General features: G+C 46.1%; 2 protein-coding genes across 2 annotated transcripts in view; both read left to right on the top strand.

The window, feature by feature from the left end:
• Window positions 1-5172, top strand: part of LOC134091881 (copine-9-like) — a 72435-nt gene extending 67263 nt beyond the window's left edge. Inside the window, exons 17-20 of the mRNA XM_062544590.1 lie at window positions 1732-1834; window positions 2012-2069; window positions 4017-4090; window positions 4281-5172. Coding sequence (XP_062400574.1) covers window positions 1732-1834; window positions 2012-2069; window positions 4017-4090; window positions 4281-4469 — 424 coding nt within the window. The 3' untranslated portion in view covers window positions 4470-5172. The remainder of the gene's footprint in view (window positions 1-1731; window positions 1835-2011; window positions 2070-4016; window positions 4091-4280) is intronic.
• Window positions 5173-8865: 3693 nt separating this feature from the next.
• Window positions 8866-17367, top strand: si:dkey-156n14.3 (zinc finger protein ZXDC). The gene is made up of 10 exons (XM_062544589.1): window positions 8866-11016; window positions 11343-11495; window positions 11635-11713; window positions 12132-12262; window positions 12712-12882; window positions 13905-14710; window positions 14888-14972; window positions 15502-15665; window positions 15840-15941; window positions 16463-17367. The coding sequence occupies exons 1-10, from the start codon at window positions 8874-8876 to the stop codon at window positions 16547-16549; spliced, it is 3921 nt and encodes a 1306-aa protein (XP_062400573.1). The 5' UTR covers window positions 8866-8873; the 3' UTR covers window positions 16550-17367.
• The last annotated feature ends 115 nt before the right edge of the window (window positions 17368-17482 follow it).

Genomic DNA, 17482 nt, shown 5'->3' with positions numbered 1-17482 from the left:
CTGCCAGAGCTTAAATGCAGTCTTATTGCGAGAGTTGGGCATTCTACCAAGCACGCTGAACAGTCTCCACAGCTTTGTCACTGTAGAGGTTATTTGTCGGAGTTCTGTCCTAAGGCTTTTCCCCCATATGCTGTCTGACTAGTTCATTTCTGTAGCATGGCAAGGCCAATTTATTTATAAAGCACATTTCATACTCAGAGACAGTTCAATGTCCTTTACATAAATAACGTTTAAGGCTATGTTTATTCAGTATGTGTTTTTTTTAAGCAAGCAGGGAGTGGGCTATCGCCAGTCAGTTTGCTGCCCCAGGCAGCTATGTGTATTTCCAAATGAACAGGCAGTACCAGGCGGCTGAGTTGGCTGAGGATGCTTTAAGTTGGGGCAGAAATGTGAGTGAAAGGGGGTTCTCTCTCGATTACTCTCAGTCATCACACTCAGAAGTACACTCATAAACTTTTAAGCACTGCCGTTCCCCAGGAGCAGGTGGCATCGAAATCAAATGTCAAACTTGTATTAAAGGTTACCGTTAATAAAACTCTGCTCAGACACACAGGAATTCGGTCGGCTTTATGGCTGGACTAGCCTAGGACCCGCGAAACTGGATGAATGCCATGTCGAGCTCTTGACCAAGGGTTATGGTTTGCACCAGACCTCAGGCATCCCGAGGGACCTGATGCCGAATGACCTTACGAGGTCAGATAGACTCTGCACACCGCACAGGACAATATAAGATGGTCCCAGAGTCCAGCATCGATTGGTCTTGATACTCCACACGCTTTTCAGACGTAATGCGATTTAGACATTTGTTAAGTTGTTTGTGGAGGGAGCTAGATATTGCAGTGCACCGCTGCAGCTGTCAGACACGGAGCCAGTTGTCGGCACCATCGCTGCTTGGAGAGAGAGGGGGACGGGAGACGCAGACAGAGATATGTGGGATTTATTTTCTTTATTTACTTCATTTGATCCCTGTTGAGATGCCAGATGAATGTGATGGATACGGAGAGAGGGGGTGGGGTGGGGAGGGGAGATGGGCTGTTATTTTTTGAAAGGACAGCGTGACATTTGGAGAATGTCCTTATCAGCCTGTGGGTTGTGTGGAGAAGCTGAAGCTAGGGGAGGTGTGTAGGGGAGAGCTGGGGGGGGGGGGGGGGGGGGGGGGAGAGTGAGGATTGTGAGTCTTTGTTGATCGGCTGCTGACAAAAAAAAATAACTCAACTGTTCCCCATTCAACCCAGCCAGTTGGCACAGACCAGAAGAATGCAACAACAACTGGAGCAGTGCGAACTTTGCAATCAAATTCTGTTTCTTGTGCACAAACTCCAGGCCTCAAAACAAACGGGAGAACAATCTCCCCTTAGGCCTCCTTCCGGTGATTCATTGCATATTCATAAGTAGAGTTTACATTGTTGTCTAGTAGAAGCTCTGAAATGACTAGAAGTCAATCACTTCCCAGGTGCAATCCCACAGAGCTTCAGCCCGAAACCAGGTGAACTCGTGAGAGGCGTCATCATTGCAGACCCTCACAGAACATCTATATTTGCTCAGATAATTGTGTGGGATTAAAGTCAGCGATCCTGAAAGGGAGGTGTTTGCTTTGCGGCCGGTACATTATCTGTGATGCATTAGGTTTGAGAGTGCGTGTGTTTGGCCCTGTTGTTTACGCTGATGATGTGATGTGCTATGTGGACTGACTGAGCGTCTTCTCCTCTCCTCTCCTCTCTTTGCTGGCAGGCTGGCGGAGGAAGTGACAGACGGCTCCCAGTACTTTGTGCTGCTCATGATCACAGACGGGGTCATATCGGACATGGTGCAGACCAAGGAGGCTGTGGTCAACGTAAGAGAACTTTCACCTAGCTCTAGAACACTCTGCCGCTCACGGCTTTGTGCCCTCATTGTAGTGGGAAACACATGCATATGAGAAGAATAGCAAAAAGAACATTTTCTTCTAGGTGAATGCTTTGTAGTTCATCACATCTCATGAATTATTGCATAATGCTCTTGTTATTCCCAGGCGGCTTCTTTGCCCATGTCTATCATCATAGTAGGAGTAGGACCAGCTGAATTTGATGGTAAGTGAAGTTAAACCCACAGCTCACAATTCTACTCCCATCTATCAACAACCTTTTGCAGAACCAAAACTGAATGGCAGACTGTATCTTTAATGCATGTGTTATTGTAGTAGTAGTGCCAGATGGGTGGATAATAGAGAAGAAAAGTCTGGTGTTAAAAGCAGCCTCCCTTTCAAGTAGTTCCATTCACTGTTCATTCTTACTTTCTTTCTTTCCCTTATGGCAATAACGATGAACATAAGTTGAATCGCTTAATCTGAAAAGGTGGCTTTGGAAAAGAATCACAGTTTTAGAGGACGGACGGAGCTACCATGAAGTAATTATAGCAGCAGAAAACCACAATCTGCCTAGGAACCGAGCAGCGAGACTATTTAACGATGTGGTATGCCATCCTAAATGTTAATTGGCTAAATGATTGGAGTGAGCGGTGTTGTGCTGTGGGCAAAGCTGCAGCATTTCTCATGCCTGATGACAGGTGAGCTCTCAGCGGGACCCATTACTAGGGTTTTGTGGCGGAGTGTGAGAGAGGGTGTCCTTATATTAGTGCTGTATGTTTGTAGGTGTGTGTGTGTGTGTGTGTGTGTGTGTGTGTGTGTGTGTTAGCTAGAGAGAGATAAACACACAGAGGAAGACCATAGTATGTAAGCAACCATGTATTGTTGAGAACCCTACCTCTCAGCAAAATCCAACTATCGACTTTTTTTTCTGCAACTATTCGTAGTGAGTTATTTTTATTATTATTTCTTAAATTACTGATTTATGTAACGATGACAAGTAGCATATATAGTAGCCCTAATTATTAGTACTCTATTTTTACCTGGTGCAATGAGAGGTTTATTTTCTCAGCTTTTGAATTTTACTATTGTTTTCTGTTCCATGTCTGGAAGTGGCTGAAGTCCCGCCAGAATGACCTTGCATTGCAGTGCTGTGAGCTGTAGGTGGTTACTTGGGCCTGACAATAAGTGATTTCTCACTGGGACCTACAGTATTGCTATTTCTCTGGGTTTATGTGTGAGAGCCTCCGAATTTTTCCTTTCTCTCTCTGTGTGTGTGTGTGTGTGTGTGTGTGTGTGTGTGTGTGTGTGTGTGTGTGTGTGTGTGAAAGAGAGCCACTGAATTTGTCCTCTGTGTATGAATGTGATCGTGCAGTTGTGTGTGTGAGTCTCTGAGTTTGTCATGTTTGTGTGTGTGTGTGTGTGTGTGTGTGAGCCTTTGAGTTTGTTGTGTTTGTGTGTGTGTGTGAGCCTCTGAGTTTGTCGTGTTCGTATGTGTGTGTGTGAGTGTGTGTGTGTGTGTGTGTGTGAAGGGTGGGGGGTGGGGGGTGGGGGGGGGGGGGGGGTTCAGGTGAAATGCACCTAGCTGAGCCTCCCTGGGCACCCACACAGCCCTCAAGCTCTTCCATCCCCAGCAGCGCACCTCTCCAGCTGTCTCCAAGCGCCATCTGCCAATCTCTGTGCCATGTCAGCACACACACACACACACACCCCTACGTGGCCACACACAGTCACAAACACACATACACAAACACACACATACACAAACAAACACACACACCTACACACCCACACACAACCACAAACACACACACACACACAAACACACAAACAAACATGCACACACATACACAAACACACTCACACACACATACAAACATGTACACACATACACAAACACACACATACATACAAACATGCACACACATACAAGGTTGTATTGACACAATATAACCTATTTACTTTCCCCACTGCTTTCTGTCACAAACAAAAACCAACAGCTTCTGAATTATGAATGCCCATGGCAAAGGTCCAGTTCACTACTAACATACATTTTTCCCATGCTGAAGACAACAAGTGTCAACAATGAGACAACAATGTGCAAGATAGCTAGCAGGTAGTGGGGAGGAAAGCATTCTGTATCTGACCGTGTTGTTGTCATCTCTCCCGGTAGCAATGGAGGAACTGGATGGAGATGAAGTGAGGGTGTCCTCTAGGGGGCGATATGCAGAAAGAGACATTGTGCAGGTAGGATTGCACCCGCTGCTCGCTCTTGTTCGCCTTGGACAGAATTACATATCTCCCTTAAGTTCCCCTTTGACGATGTGCAAAACCTCTTCCCCATAAGAACAGCCCATTTACTGTCTCTCATGTGAAATTCTCATCTCATGTCTATTGCCCACATTTTGTTCTGCCACCCCTTTGCCTTCCCTTTCAGTTTGTGCCATTCCGGGACTACATCGACCGGTCGGGAAACCAGGTGCTGAGCATGGCACGACTGGCCAAGGACGTGCTGGCCGAGATCCCTGACCAGCTGCTGTCCTTCATGAAGACCCGGGATATCGAGCCCCGGCCTGCCCTGCCCAACGCCAACACCAACAACCAGGCCCTCAACATGCGCATCTGAGCGGAGACCAGGGTCCAGAGAGGAGGCGGGGCTGTCCATGGAACTTTATCAATGCTGCCAACCACTCCAGACATCAAGCACATCAAGTATATCCACATAAAGCATTTTTATCAGCCTGAGCTAATATGATATGGGTTGGAGGAGTGGGGTAGTGTTAGTCCTCACTCCTGCTCCCTGTCACTTTGACTCATCCAGAAAAAAAAACTATGACACTCAACAAGTTATTCCACAACACTCTTCTCAACAGTCCTCAATAACTCGACAGTCACCTCTCTTCCTGAAGTCTTTTTCTCTGTGCTTTCTACCCAAGTGCTCACAACTTTAGCTTATGGTGTGACCCACATCAGGCAAGCAGAAAATTATGCCTGGCAAGCAAACTTTTCTAATCAACAAGGCTTTCTGCCTTGTACTCATTTCATCTGACAGGATCATGGCTTAGTCTCCTGACAAGCGTGGAACAGACAACAGAAAAACAAGGATTTAGTAAGGAGAGAGAGAAAAGCATCACATTCTGTCATTCCCACACTTGAACGCTCAATCGACCCCTGAATGCATGCAGTGCATTTGAAACCTCTCTGGGCTCTATGCTTTGGCAGAGGATGTTGCCAATGGGTGCAGAGAAGGTTCCAAAGTGGCATTATGTGAGGACCGAACCCCGGCTGAACTTATCATGTAAACACTTGTGTAACTTGTGTAACTTTGTCAATTTGCTCGTGAAGCAGGCATCTGCAGCAGGGGTTGGGATCGGTACAATAGAATGAGAATTACAGTGAGAGGTCCACCTATTCTTATCAGCGGTGGGAGCTTTACTTGGTGTCTCTGCATCCGTCAAGGACAACTTGCTCTTTGAGTCATTTCGCTATTTCTTTCTATGCGACCAGCTGTCCCCTGCAAGTCTATTGACCAAGTCGTATCTGCCACAACAATGGGTTTCCTGTGGCTCAGTAGCCATGGCTGTGCTACAGACTTTGACTGACTGTATATTTCAAACCAAACAAAAGTCAAAGTGTGAATCTGTCAGAATTACGCTGGAAGTGTGGAAGAGTGGCCTTTGTGAAGCTATTGTTGACTGCATGCCACTAACCAACATATTTGTTTGTACTGTATACTTTTTGGGAATTTGTGCAAATAGTGGGAAAAGTTGATTCAATTATTTATCGACCAAAAACTAGCTACGGTCACCATTCCTGATCATCTAAAAACTATGTGTATTTGTGCAGTGTCACTTGTTGCAATATACCAAACATCATGGGTTTACTATCCTACATGTACATGGCTGTTTACATACTGAAATGGACATTATCAGCAGTTTTCATTTATTTGAATAGTCAAGTGAGTTTTAGGTGTGACCTGAGAAGATTGCAGTAAACCACTGGGGGCCTACTAGGGCTTCAGGCTGGTAACCGAAGGGTTGCTGGTCTGATCCCTGACCAGTAGGAAAAATGTGGGTGGGAGGTGTGGTTGAGAACTGCTCTCCCATGTCCACATCTACGGCTGAAGTGCCCTTGAGCAAGGCACCTAACCCCTCACTGCTCCCCGAGCACTGCTGTGGCAGGCAGCTCACTGCTCCGGGTTAGTGTGTGCGTACTTCACCTCACTGTGTGCTGTGTGTGTTTCACTACTTCATGGATTGGGATAAATGCAGAGACCAAATTTCCCTCACGGGATCACAAGAGTATTTATACTTATGCTTACTTATCCTACATTCAAAGTTGAGAAGACAGAGGCGACTTAGACATGTCAGACGGTCTCTGTCAAAGGTGTTATCACTTTAATTTCTATGTTCATTGTAGAGTCACTTCCCCACCTACCCAGCGTGGCTCCAGCCCTGTGTGGAGATGAATAATTCATGGTCTGGCTCACAGCAGCATATCCGCACCCTCCTTTCATAGTCCTCAGAGCCTGCTGCACTTATTTAGAATAAGAATGGTCCACCACAGCCACCTCATGGCAACAATCTGGGACAAAAGTACTCACATGTTGTCCAGAGAGAGAGAGAGGGAGAGAGGGAGCAAAGGAGACAGGTGACGTTCCCAGGTCGCCTCGACTCCCTTATTGAGGAAGACAGAGAGTCAGCAGGATTGGCTCTTGAAAGCCCAGCTGTCAGCCCATTAAAAAACATTTCTAGGAGAGTTGCAAAACTGGCGTTTTTACATTTGCAAATGTATGCATAGTTATTCTGAGGCTGCTCGGGCATTTTTACTATGTATGTGGGTCTAACTGCTGTAAACTGTCATACTTTGGTATAAATATGCATGAAACGTTTCATTATTTGGGATTTTGTCTCTTTTGCTTTTGTTTTGTGCTCCTACCGCAACGGTGGTTGTATTTTCAGCACAACGCTGTCATTATGAGGCGGCAGGTGTGACAATGACAACTGAATAACTTGAGGTTGAGTCAAATGTAGCCGAAGGGCAAGTGGGCAAGCTGCGGCTTTTTGTACAGGACTCTTAATTAATATGAAACTGACACAATAAATGCCCAGAGAAAAACAAAACAAAACAATGGCATTTCAAGCACTACAATTGACATGCAGGGTTTGAGTATGTACTTCACAAAGAACTTATCAAGCTATTGGCCAGTTTTGTTTTGTGTCATCAATTTTACCTCTGCCAGCAGTATTATATCACTTTATCAGACAACATATTCTACCATTATGATAATACTTATGTACATTGTACACAGGTATTTGTACTTAGAGCACATTTTAATATTGAGTGTTGGGGATAAGTTGTAGCCATGCCACGAGCATGAAGGGTTGAGTAGGGACGGAATATGAATACAGTATGTGGCCTTACTTCTTTGTCAAGTGTATATGAGAGTTCAGTTGATATACATGTCAGGGCAGTTTGTTACGTTGTTATGGTTTGAATTTTATTTCGCATGGAATTTATGGGACCGTTTTAATGATCATCAAAGAAGTAACTGTATACCTTAATTTGAAATCAACAACCTGTAGATAACTGTGAATATAGCTAGCAAACTGTGAATGTTTTCTATGATGCTGTATTGTGTTCATGTTCTCTGTTGCGTACAGTGTCCATAGTAGAGATACTGGTGTAGAATAAGGCAAAGAGTATGATGTAGCTTGCTACCAATAGATGATATTTTCGAAACATATAGAACACAAGTGTTTATCAGTCTAGTGTCGCAAATATAGGCTACAGCTGCAATCTTTGTGTCTTTGAAATTATAAGAATGTTGATTTAGTACAACCGCATGCACATACATTGTTGGAGAGCAAGATGAAACCTCATTTAAATCTTACGTAGTATTTTTTACATTGAGCATGATTTGTCAACTATGTGTTCAGTGAGTAGATTGTAGAGGTTATTTCTCCTTAACTAGCTTGACCAGACCCTAAGTCTTTCATTTGTTTTATCTACTCTTCCTCTTGCACTGCTGTATCATCAGAATACACTGTACAATTTTAGTTTGAAACCAAATTTCCATTGAAAAGGTCAACTGAAAATTAACCTTTAATTGATGTATCCCCCAAAACTGTTGCACACGCTATAGGTCACACCACAGGGCATTGTCAACCCCTTCAGTTTGCTTCTGAAGAGGCTGATGCCAATATAAACTCTTACCACAGCCAGTACTTTTTCATGGATCTTCATTCAGTCTCCTTAGGACTCCTTATGAGCTTTAGTGGAGACAGTACAAGATCAGGACAAAAGAAAACATGAATTCACCAGGAATCCCAGAATTCACCAAGAAGCCTATACTGTACATGTTGTGCACTTAGACAAGTGTTCAAATGCTCAATGCTTCTGCATCACTGCCTGTTAAAAAGGGGAAAAACCAATGATGAATGCTGGAAGTTTTTATATAGGCTATAACGTTAAATTAAATAGGCCTATATTTTATTCTGTTTGAATGTCAATGTTATTGCACTGCAAAATGGGACAATATTGATTTGAATCTTCTGACAGGAGGTTTCCCCACTCATTAGCCAACACTCGCTGTATGAATGTGAAAACGTTTTGGCAATAATAAAGCACTTTGAAATAAAACATGCGTTGTTCGTTTTCTCTGTTTATATTATATTGAAATGTGTTAATTCACAGTAACTGAGTTTCTTCATAACACTTTCTGGCATTTCCAGACTTGCAGCGCCATCTAGTTGTATAACTGTGTTTCGCAAGACAATGAAAGTTTGCCCATTTGAACTGCGAAAGTCTTCATGTTGAACATTTCCATAGCCTACAATACGTTTTGAAACTTTAAAACGATCAATTATTTCCCTTTGAACAGTAAAATAACATAATTGTATTTGATAATAATTATGTGCTTGCTTTGCCTACATTCCATGCCGATCCAGTCCACGGTTTAGTCATGGTTCTCCATATAACTGTAGCTTGGCCGGATCTTATTACACATTTTGTGAAGGGCGGGCCTTTTATGTGTTGCTGCTACAGGGATACCAAGATGGAAATCCAGGGGCTTACTGATGCCCAAAACACTCACTATCAACATGGCGTCCCACGTAGAACAGGTTTGTCTCCTCCGAGATCAACGCGGGGGGCTTGTTCCAGCGCAATTTCAAACGAAAACGAAGTGGGGATACTTTCAGAGTCTCGTAAAACGCACAGTGACAACAACAACAACAGGCCTAGGAGCTCTCCATTTCGCCTACTGGCAGAAAATGGCAGCGGTGTCTGTCTGCCAGCACTCAATAAGCCAAACGGTAAGAATATTCACATGCAACTACAGCCTCAAAGCCACGCGGGGAATAGTGGGCATCATAACGTGACAGAAGTGAAGGACACGGACTGTCTTGGGTTACAAACAGCCTCCGACCTCGTCAGAGGTGTTTCAAAGTACGACGTTGAGAAAGAAGATCGCTCATTGCAAATGGCGCTGCCGCTTTTTGACGGGGAAGATGGCTACTCTGAGCATTCACAGCAGTGTCAGCAGCTAACGTTAAACAAGAGTTTACGGCAGCAACATCTAGACGGCGCCACCCTTCAGCAGTCACTGGTAAGCGAAAATACAGTAGCACCGAGGAGCAACGATACAGGCGTAGCCAAGGCCCAAACGGGGGAATTGTATGTGGATTTCAATGTTGCACAGGAAGGAAATGTTAATACGACTCAGAGAGATCAACCAACCTCTTGCTTGACTAAAGATGGGGACCGGGTGAACGGTAAGGCCGTTGAATCCTCTGAAATCAAGACGTTCAGTTCAATGGAGGTGCACAGCACACCATTGCTTTTAGAACCGGATGATGAGTTGAATAATGTTATTAGCCGGACGCTTAATTCACAACCTGCTTCACTGACAGATGCTAGTTTTCTTGGTGCCTCCGAGCGACTTTCGGATTCTACTGTAACAGACAGAACAAGACGAGGAACATGTCTTGATGCTGAAAATGGAAACATTGTTTTGTCGAACGAATATGGCGAGACAGTTCGCCATGCCCATCTCTCTCGTGATATGATTTCTGAGAACGACCTAACATCATCCGCAGAGTTAGTTTCAAACGAACTGTCATCTCAGTCAGAGACGAAAAGTACCTCTGTTTCTAACGAAGATATGATGGATTCTGTGGAGATGCCTGACGTGAGTAACAATTCGGAGTTTATGTCCGACTTCTCAGGCTTATCAGAGGCACCAACTAGCGTAGACAACCGGGCCTCAAGTGGCATTGCACCCGCGACGTCCCACGAAACGTTCTCAGGCACCATCATGATAAACAATCAAAGCATCATTGTTACAATTGAGAACGGAGTTCTGACCTTAGCTGCATCGCCCGAGGGCTACACTTACAAAGACGATGGGATGGTCAGTCTAAAAGAGCACCTTGGTATGAAGGACCATGAAGACATCGTTCTTCTCAACTATGACAGTGGTACCAAATCCATTGGAAAGATCAGTAACGTTGCAGTGAGTGCCCAGCAAGATGAGCCAAAAGCTGGCTTATCTGTAAGTGACACAGAGCTGAACCTTGCTGATGACTCATCCCTCACAGAAATCGGTGCTACTTTAGACTCTTGCACTTCCATCAAGCAGGAGGACGTCAGGCTGTGTGGCATGGACGAGGGTAACCCAGGGGCGGAGGAACAACCTCCCAAAAATGCCTCCACAGCGACTGGCGAGGATGACCTGCAGCCCATGAGCCTGGCTGGTGTCGTGAGCCTCTCCAAGAAGGCTGCCCTGGTCACCTACTGCTGCCCGCAGACCGGCTGCACTAGCAGCTTCGAGACCAGGCAGAAGCTGAAGCTCCACCTGCTCTTCCACACGGAGGACCAGCGGCCCTTCAAGTGCACGGTGGAGGGCTGCGGCTGGTCCTTCACCACCTCCTACAAGCTGAAGCGTCACCTGCAGTCCCACGACAAGCTGCGGCCCTACCGCTGCGAGTGGGAGAACTGCGGCCGGCGCTTCACCACCGTCTACAACCTCAAGGCTCACGCCAAGGCCCACGACAGCGAGAACGCCTTCGCCTGCGAGGTGTGCAGCGAGCGGTTCCGCAGCGCCACGCGCCTCGCCAACCATCAACGGACGCATTTCGAGCCAGAGAGGCCCTTCAAGTGCGAGTTCCCTGGTGAGTGGCATGGTTGGTGGCTTGGTGTGCATGACCCCAGAACGTATGCTTACATCACTGAACCAGTTCTCAAGTCGTGCTTGGATGTTTACTGCACACACATAATGTGATATTATGCTGATACACTGATTAATGCTGGGTCACTGTGGATGCTAATGTTTATACTGTTTATGGAAGTGCAGAACTCCCAACATTTAACAGTCTGTCTACAAAACAGAAGCTCTGTTTCTGCCCAGATGGAGTCATTTTAGAATGTATGACATTTTCTTTTCTTTTCTAAATTCTGAATCATGCACTTATGCACTGGTGTCCATTGTTTGTTTCAGGCTGTGAGAAGACATTCATCACCTTCAGCGCCCTGTTCTCTCACAACCGCACACACTTCAGAGAGACGGGCCAGTACAGCTGCACTTTCCCGGGCTGTGACAAGCGATATGACAAGGCCTGCAGGCTCAAAATCCATCTCCGCAGCCATACAGGTACCAGCGTGTACACATACTGTACAAGGCATATCACGCTGCACGTTAGGCTCTGCTTTGGACGAATGTTTCCACTCTAACTGTATTCTCCCCCATTCTGTATTCCTTTTGGACGTCCTGCTTCCTTTCCTCATTGCAGGTGAACGACCATTTGTGTGCGACTCCGAAGCCTGTGGTTGGACCTTCACGAGCATGTCAAAGTTACTCAGACATAAAAGGTGAGTGAAGACATTGCCTTGCATTACCAGCTGTATTCTAGATAGTCAGCCATTCAGGATGTCAATATGAGCTTAACAGACACTATTATTAAAGTGCAGGACTTTCAGTGCTTCTTCAGCAACATGTTGATAGGTTGGAATTGTTTATTGCAAGCTACTATGCTTGCAGAGCCAGGATGTGTATGAATGCTGCCATTTTTTTTGTGCGTCCACAGAACAGACTGGTAGTGGACCCTGATGAGCAATTACATACTTTGATGAATTCACAAAAAGCTTTTTCCTTTTTTAAGTGCACTTTTATGTCAGCCTAATGCTGGAGGACTCTATCTCTAGGGAATGTGTGTATGTAGGACAACAGATCTAGGTTACAGTTGAAATATAGTTGAGACTCACACCCTAATTCTCTCTCTGTCTCTAGAAAACACGACGATGACCGTCGCTTCACCTGCCCAGAGGAGGGCTGTGGCAAGTCCTTCACCCGCGCCGAGCACCTGAAGGGGCACAGCATCACACACCTGGGAACCAAGCCCTTTGAGTGCCAAGTGGAAGGTTTGTCATCCCTAGACTTAGGCAGTTCCCTTTGATGTGTTACCCCTGTTATAGTGCACTTTTTGCCAAGCTGTAGTATAGTGGTGCACACAGTGAGCATGTTTATGGTCAGAACTTATCATTTTGACCTTGACGAAACTTTGAGCGACTGCAAATGAATTGACAACACAATGTATTAAGCCAAGTCCATGCCAGTAGCAGAATGCTAATGTGTGTGTGTGTGTGTGTGTGTGTCTGTGTGTGTTTGTATGAATTTGTATGAATTTAGATGTGTGTAGTTAGGAATTTGACTAGTAAATGACAGATAAGTGCCCAATCAGTTCTACTGCCACAATATTTGTCTGTTTTTTCTTTGAATCTATTTCATGTACAATTTGTGTGTTTAGGTGTGTTTGTTTTTAAACATTCATGTTACGTATGTTACATTCTTTGTGTGTGCGTGTGTGTAGGGTGCAACGCCAAGTTCTCGGCGCGCAGCAGCCTGTACATCCACTCCAAGAAGCACCGGCAGGACGGCACGTGTCTGCGTAGCCGCTGCCCCATGGCCGGCTGCACCAAGCACTTCTCCTCCCGCAGCAGCCTCAAGAGCCACATGGTCAAGCACCACAACCTCAGTGCAGGTACGCCAGCAACACACACACACACACACACACACACACACATATGAACACCATATAACAACACTGCACTCTAGTTTACTTTTTGTCTTTCCACATGATAAGGATCTTTTGATCATGACTTGTTTGACCTGTTCTTGGTTGAACACATTCCGTTCTTGTTGGGCTTTTGTTTTTAATACAAAATTGAATACATTGTAAGATATGGTTCTTCAGAATTCTGCAGAAAGTTCCATTAACATGAACAGATTTTCTTAATGTTCGGTCCAATAATTCTGTCTAACTAGTGCAGTGCCTCTTCAAGCATGCTATTTCTGTAGAAAACCCATAGCCCAATTGCATGCCCACAGGTAGGCCTGCTTCAAAAATAGGAAGATAGGGAAAACGTCATTCCAGCGAAGCATGAATATTGAATATTTAAGCAATATGCTGAAGGCAGTTGCAGCCGTGGGGATATGCTTTACCATCCCCACACCCACTCGTGTCATACTAAAATATTCAATATTCTTTCGTTTATCGTTCCCAAGCAACGTGACACCAGTTTAGATGTACGAGGTGGCTTGAAAGTGAACTTGAAAAAAATGATCCAACATGGCGGAGCTAACTCTAAAACGGCAGTAGTTCTGTATTAACCAATAAGTTCAGCGTTTTTACGCCCTTATATTTTGTAATATGAAGCAAAAAGCTATCGCTACATAGGACCTCATTTCCAAGTTAGCTAGTCTGATATTTGAGTTTTCTTGCGGTCATTAATTCATTGTGTGAACTGTATTCTCGTTTTGGCAAGTAGTTGTATTATTTCGGGGATACTGTAATGTATTGTTCGACAGTCCTCAGTCATCACTTTCCACTACCATAATGTCAGAACACATTGATGACATACATCTTACTACATGCATGCTGCATCATGGGCATGAGAACTGTGTTGATCTTCCCTCTGCGGGCCTACCCGACGGTGTATATCCTTTTGTTATCCGGTCTCTGGCTCAGCATGTGTCTTATCCTCACTCTCCTTCCATCCCCAGATGTGTTGAGTCAGCTGGAGACCACCAGCACCACCCTGACGCCCAGCAGCGAGTTGACCAGCAGCTCCCAGAACAGCGGCCCAGGCGCCGGGTCGTCCGGGACCGAGCTGGCCAGCCTGGACCTCACCTCCCTGTTCTCCAGCGTCCCCGCCGGTGCCGTGGCCGGGCCGATGCCCAGCGTGGGTGGGCCCGGGGCGGCCGCCGCCGCCGCCTTCACCATGGACATGTCTCTGGTCAGCAGCGGCATCCTCACCATCGACCCGGGCTCAGTGGGCTCCACGCTGGGCGCCAAGCCCGTCGACCCCCTGATCCTGGCGGCCAGCGCGGACATGAGCTCGCACGTGCTGGACGCGGGGCCCTCGGGGGTCCTCCCGCAAGGCACGCTGCACCTGGACGACGTCCAGACGGTCAACCCCGAGGCTCTGGGCTCGCTGACCACCCTGGCCATCCAGGGGCCGGGCGGCGCGGAGCAGCTGCAGGTGCTGAGCTCCTCGAGCGCTCTGGCCTCCGAGCCGCCCTCGTCCTCCCTCACGTCCACGCTGTCGTCCTCGCTCGCGCCGTCCCTCTCCTCGCTCACGCCCGCGCACGCCAGCACCGCCGTGCCGGACCTGCTGTCGCCACCGCCGCCCAAAGCCGACGCTGCGGTCAGATGTCGCGCCTCGGGCCCCCTGCTCGGGGGAGGGGTGGAGGCTCTGGGCCAGGCGGACAGCAAGGGGATGGCGCAGTTTGTGTTCCCCGCCCACAGCACCACCTACAGCAGCCAGAAGGAGACGGAGCTGGGCACCGTCACGCCATGCACCTTCCTGGTGAGTTGAAGAGCTTGGTATTGATGCCTCACTTTGACGTGCATGATTTACAGATTTAATGAAATCTTTAAGTCATCAGAAGCCTAAACGTCTTCTCTCAATTATTTTTTGTGTTGACACTAGTCAGTATGCCAGAAAGGATGACATTTTTCTTTTGTTTCTTTTTTTTTTTTTAAGGAGAGTGGTGGTTCGGCTCGGACTGACTACAGAGCCATTCAGCTGGCCAAGAAGAAGAAGCAGAAGACTCCAGCAGGCTCTGCGGGTAGGCCAGAGGAGTCCATTTAGCCATCCTTACACTAGAAGACTTTGACAAGATTTGGGAAAGATTCTTAGGAGATCAGTTTTTTGTGTAAAGCTTGAATCGGGGGCATGAGTAAAAAGACTCCAATCTTTCAAGAGGTAGCATTAGACGGACTGGGTTACACCTCTGTGTTCTTTAAAAGCTTTTGAAGCTACAGTGTGTGGGATTTCAACACTGTCTCGGTGCCACAAGAGTGCAGCCTCTCTTTTGGGTCTGTGCCATGAAGAGAACTGGTTCAACCACCCAAACCATATATTTTTTGTAAGCATATACCCTCAGGATGTCATGTGATCTATCATGGATTTTGACATCTACCGCCCTCATGACTTTGCTGTATTGCATAATACATTGGTGTTCAATTAGTTGCAAGTCTGAAACTTCACCACTAGAGGCCACTCCGGAGCTTTTAGGCAGACAGTCAGGCAGAGCCTCCCCGGAGTTGTTGCGGCTCATGTGTGACTGGGTGTGTTCTCCTGTGTTTGTGCTTCAGGTACGGGGCAGCGGAAGGGCAAGGGCGGCAAGAGTGGCAACTCTGTGGGGCCTTTGGCTCCGTCCGGCGCACGCTTTGGGGAAGGAGCGGCCTCCGCCAGCGGGGGTTTGACCCTCAGAGACCCAGTGACCGGAGCTCAGTATGTGCAGATTCAGCTGTTACAGGTGAGCTGACCGCACGTTATGTGGCTGCAAGTGGCTGTGTCCACTGGGACCCGGGTTCTCTGACATTCACTTCCTGTCACCCCTCATGGATGAAGGCAGACCAAAAGATATACTCGAAAAGAAATCCAATATTCTAAGACTGTGTGTGTGTGTGTGTGTGTGTGTTTGTAATAGGATGATCCTGCGAGTGATGGAGACCTGGCATTTCAGTTGAGCTCCCAGACGTCGAGCTCTCACTCACAGCTAACAGTCGATTTGCCAGTCAACATCCTTCAGGTAAGCTCCTGCGTGCTAGGTGTGCCCAGTGTTTGGCTCAGGTTAAACGAGAATTCTGGTGATTTTTCACAGAGATCTCCATTTCGCGAGGTCACAGAATACTGACGGTACGAAAAAAAAAAGAACAATCGGTTTCATCTAAGTCGAGTTGCTGCTGCAATGTATGTCAATAAGACAATATTTGGCAAATTGCTGTGTGATTAACTATTATCAGTCAAAAAAGCAGCCAGTTAGCCTGGCTAGCGCCTACCACTTCTCAAATGAGACGTGGTCTGGCAAACAGACGTTCATTTTCTCGTATTTGAAAAAATGCCCAGATCCGTTAATTGGTATGTCTATCAAATATTGACAATGTTGCCTTCACTCTTTGAAGCAGCTACTATATATAAAAAAAATACACATACATAGATTGAGAATAATTGCATCTTTCAGCAGAGAGAAAAAAAAGCCCACTAAACACAAGCCATATGTCATGAGTTATTGGCGTTGAAATCAAAGTGATGTTCCTCCTCGTGTTTTAGGAGCCCTCCACCATGACTGAGGAGGATAACGGTTCGGACAGCTCTCAGTTCACAGGGAGCACCATTAACCTGCAGGACTTGGAGTGACGGCTGAGAGGGCCACTCACGGGCCCTGCGGTGCGAGACCGGCGGCCCAGACGCCAGACGGCACACGATGAACTGAGAGTCTGGGCACGGCCGGCCCGCTGGCCACTTTTTGATTCCAAAGGAAGACTTTCTTAACTTTTCTTGTCATTCTTTGTACAGCTCTTTTATATTATTAGTGACTTTAAAAGTAATTTAAAAGTTTTCAATGGGGAGCAATGCACCTTGGGATGGATTTGCCATTAATCTTAATATGGGGCAATCTTTTTATTTCTGTTTTAACTGTTCTTGGTGTGTCTGGACAGTGACTGGCATCCTTTGTTGTGTTTAAGGTTTGACACCAGACCTGTAGTCAGAGACTATTGGAGAGATTGGCCAGACAAGGCATATCACACACACACCCATGAACTCTGCTTTAGGTGTCATGGCACTTTCCACCTTGCTTGTGGTTTTTGGTTTATGCCGTTTGGCATCTGTTGGCTCAAGTGCTCCATTGCCTTTCTTATAACGTTATATAAAGCTTCTCTGCTATGCCTTACATACAGTACGTACATAAACAAACACCATTACATGGAACAGCTTCCTGCTCTCTGGTTTTGGTGATGTTTTGTTTTCGGTTACTTGACATTTATTTTTGTATTCCTTGCGTCTTTGAGATGGAGACTGAAAATCATGTATGTTCCCATGTTTATAAAAGACGAATGAAATTGTTTTTGTTTTGTTTGTTTTTATATATGTAATGTAAGAAATTAACTTTCATCTTGTTATTTATTAGGTTGGGTTTACATGACTGAGCAATCAATTAAAAAATTCAGTACCTATGATTGTATTTTGGAGCTATTTGTTAACATTTTAATGAAATGTTAGTTGGTTGATTGTGTTAACCACGGGCTGAGGTCTGAGAGGCTGCATATGTCATTGCAGTGCTCCATATAG

The sequence above is a fragment of the Sardina pilchardus genome, chromosome 9, assembly GCF_963854185.1.
Source record: "Sardina pilchardus chromosome 9, fSarPil1.1, whole genome shotgun sequence".
NCBI classification, from domain to species: Eukaryota; Metazoa; Chordata; class Actinopteri; order Clupeiformes; family Clupeidae; genus Sardina; species Sardina pilchardus.
The sequence above is the reverse complement of the archived record's forward strand: the minus strand, read 5'-3'. Positions and strand labels throughout refer to the sequence as shown.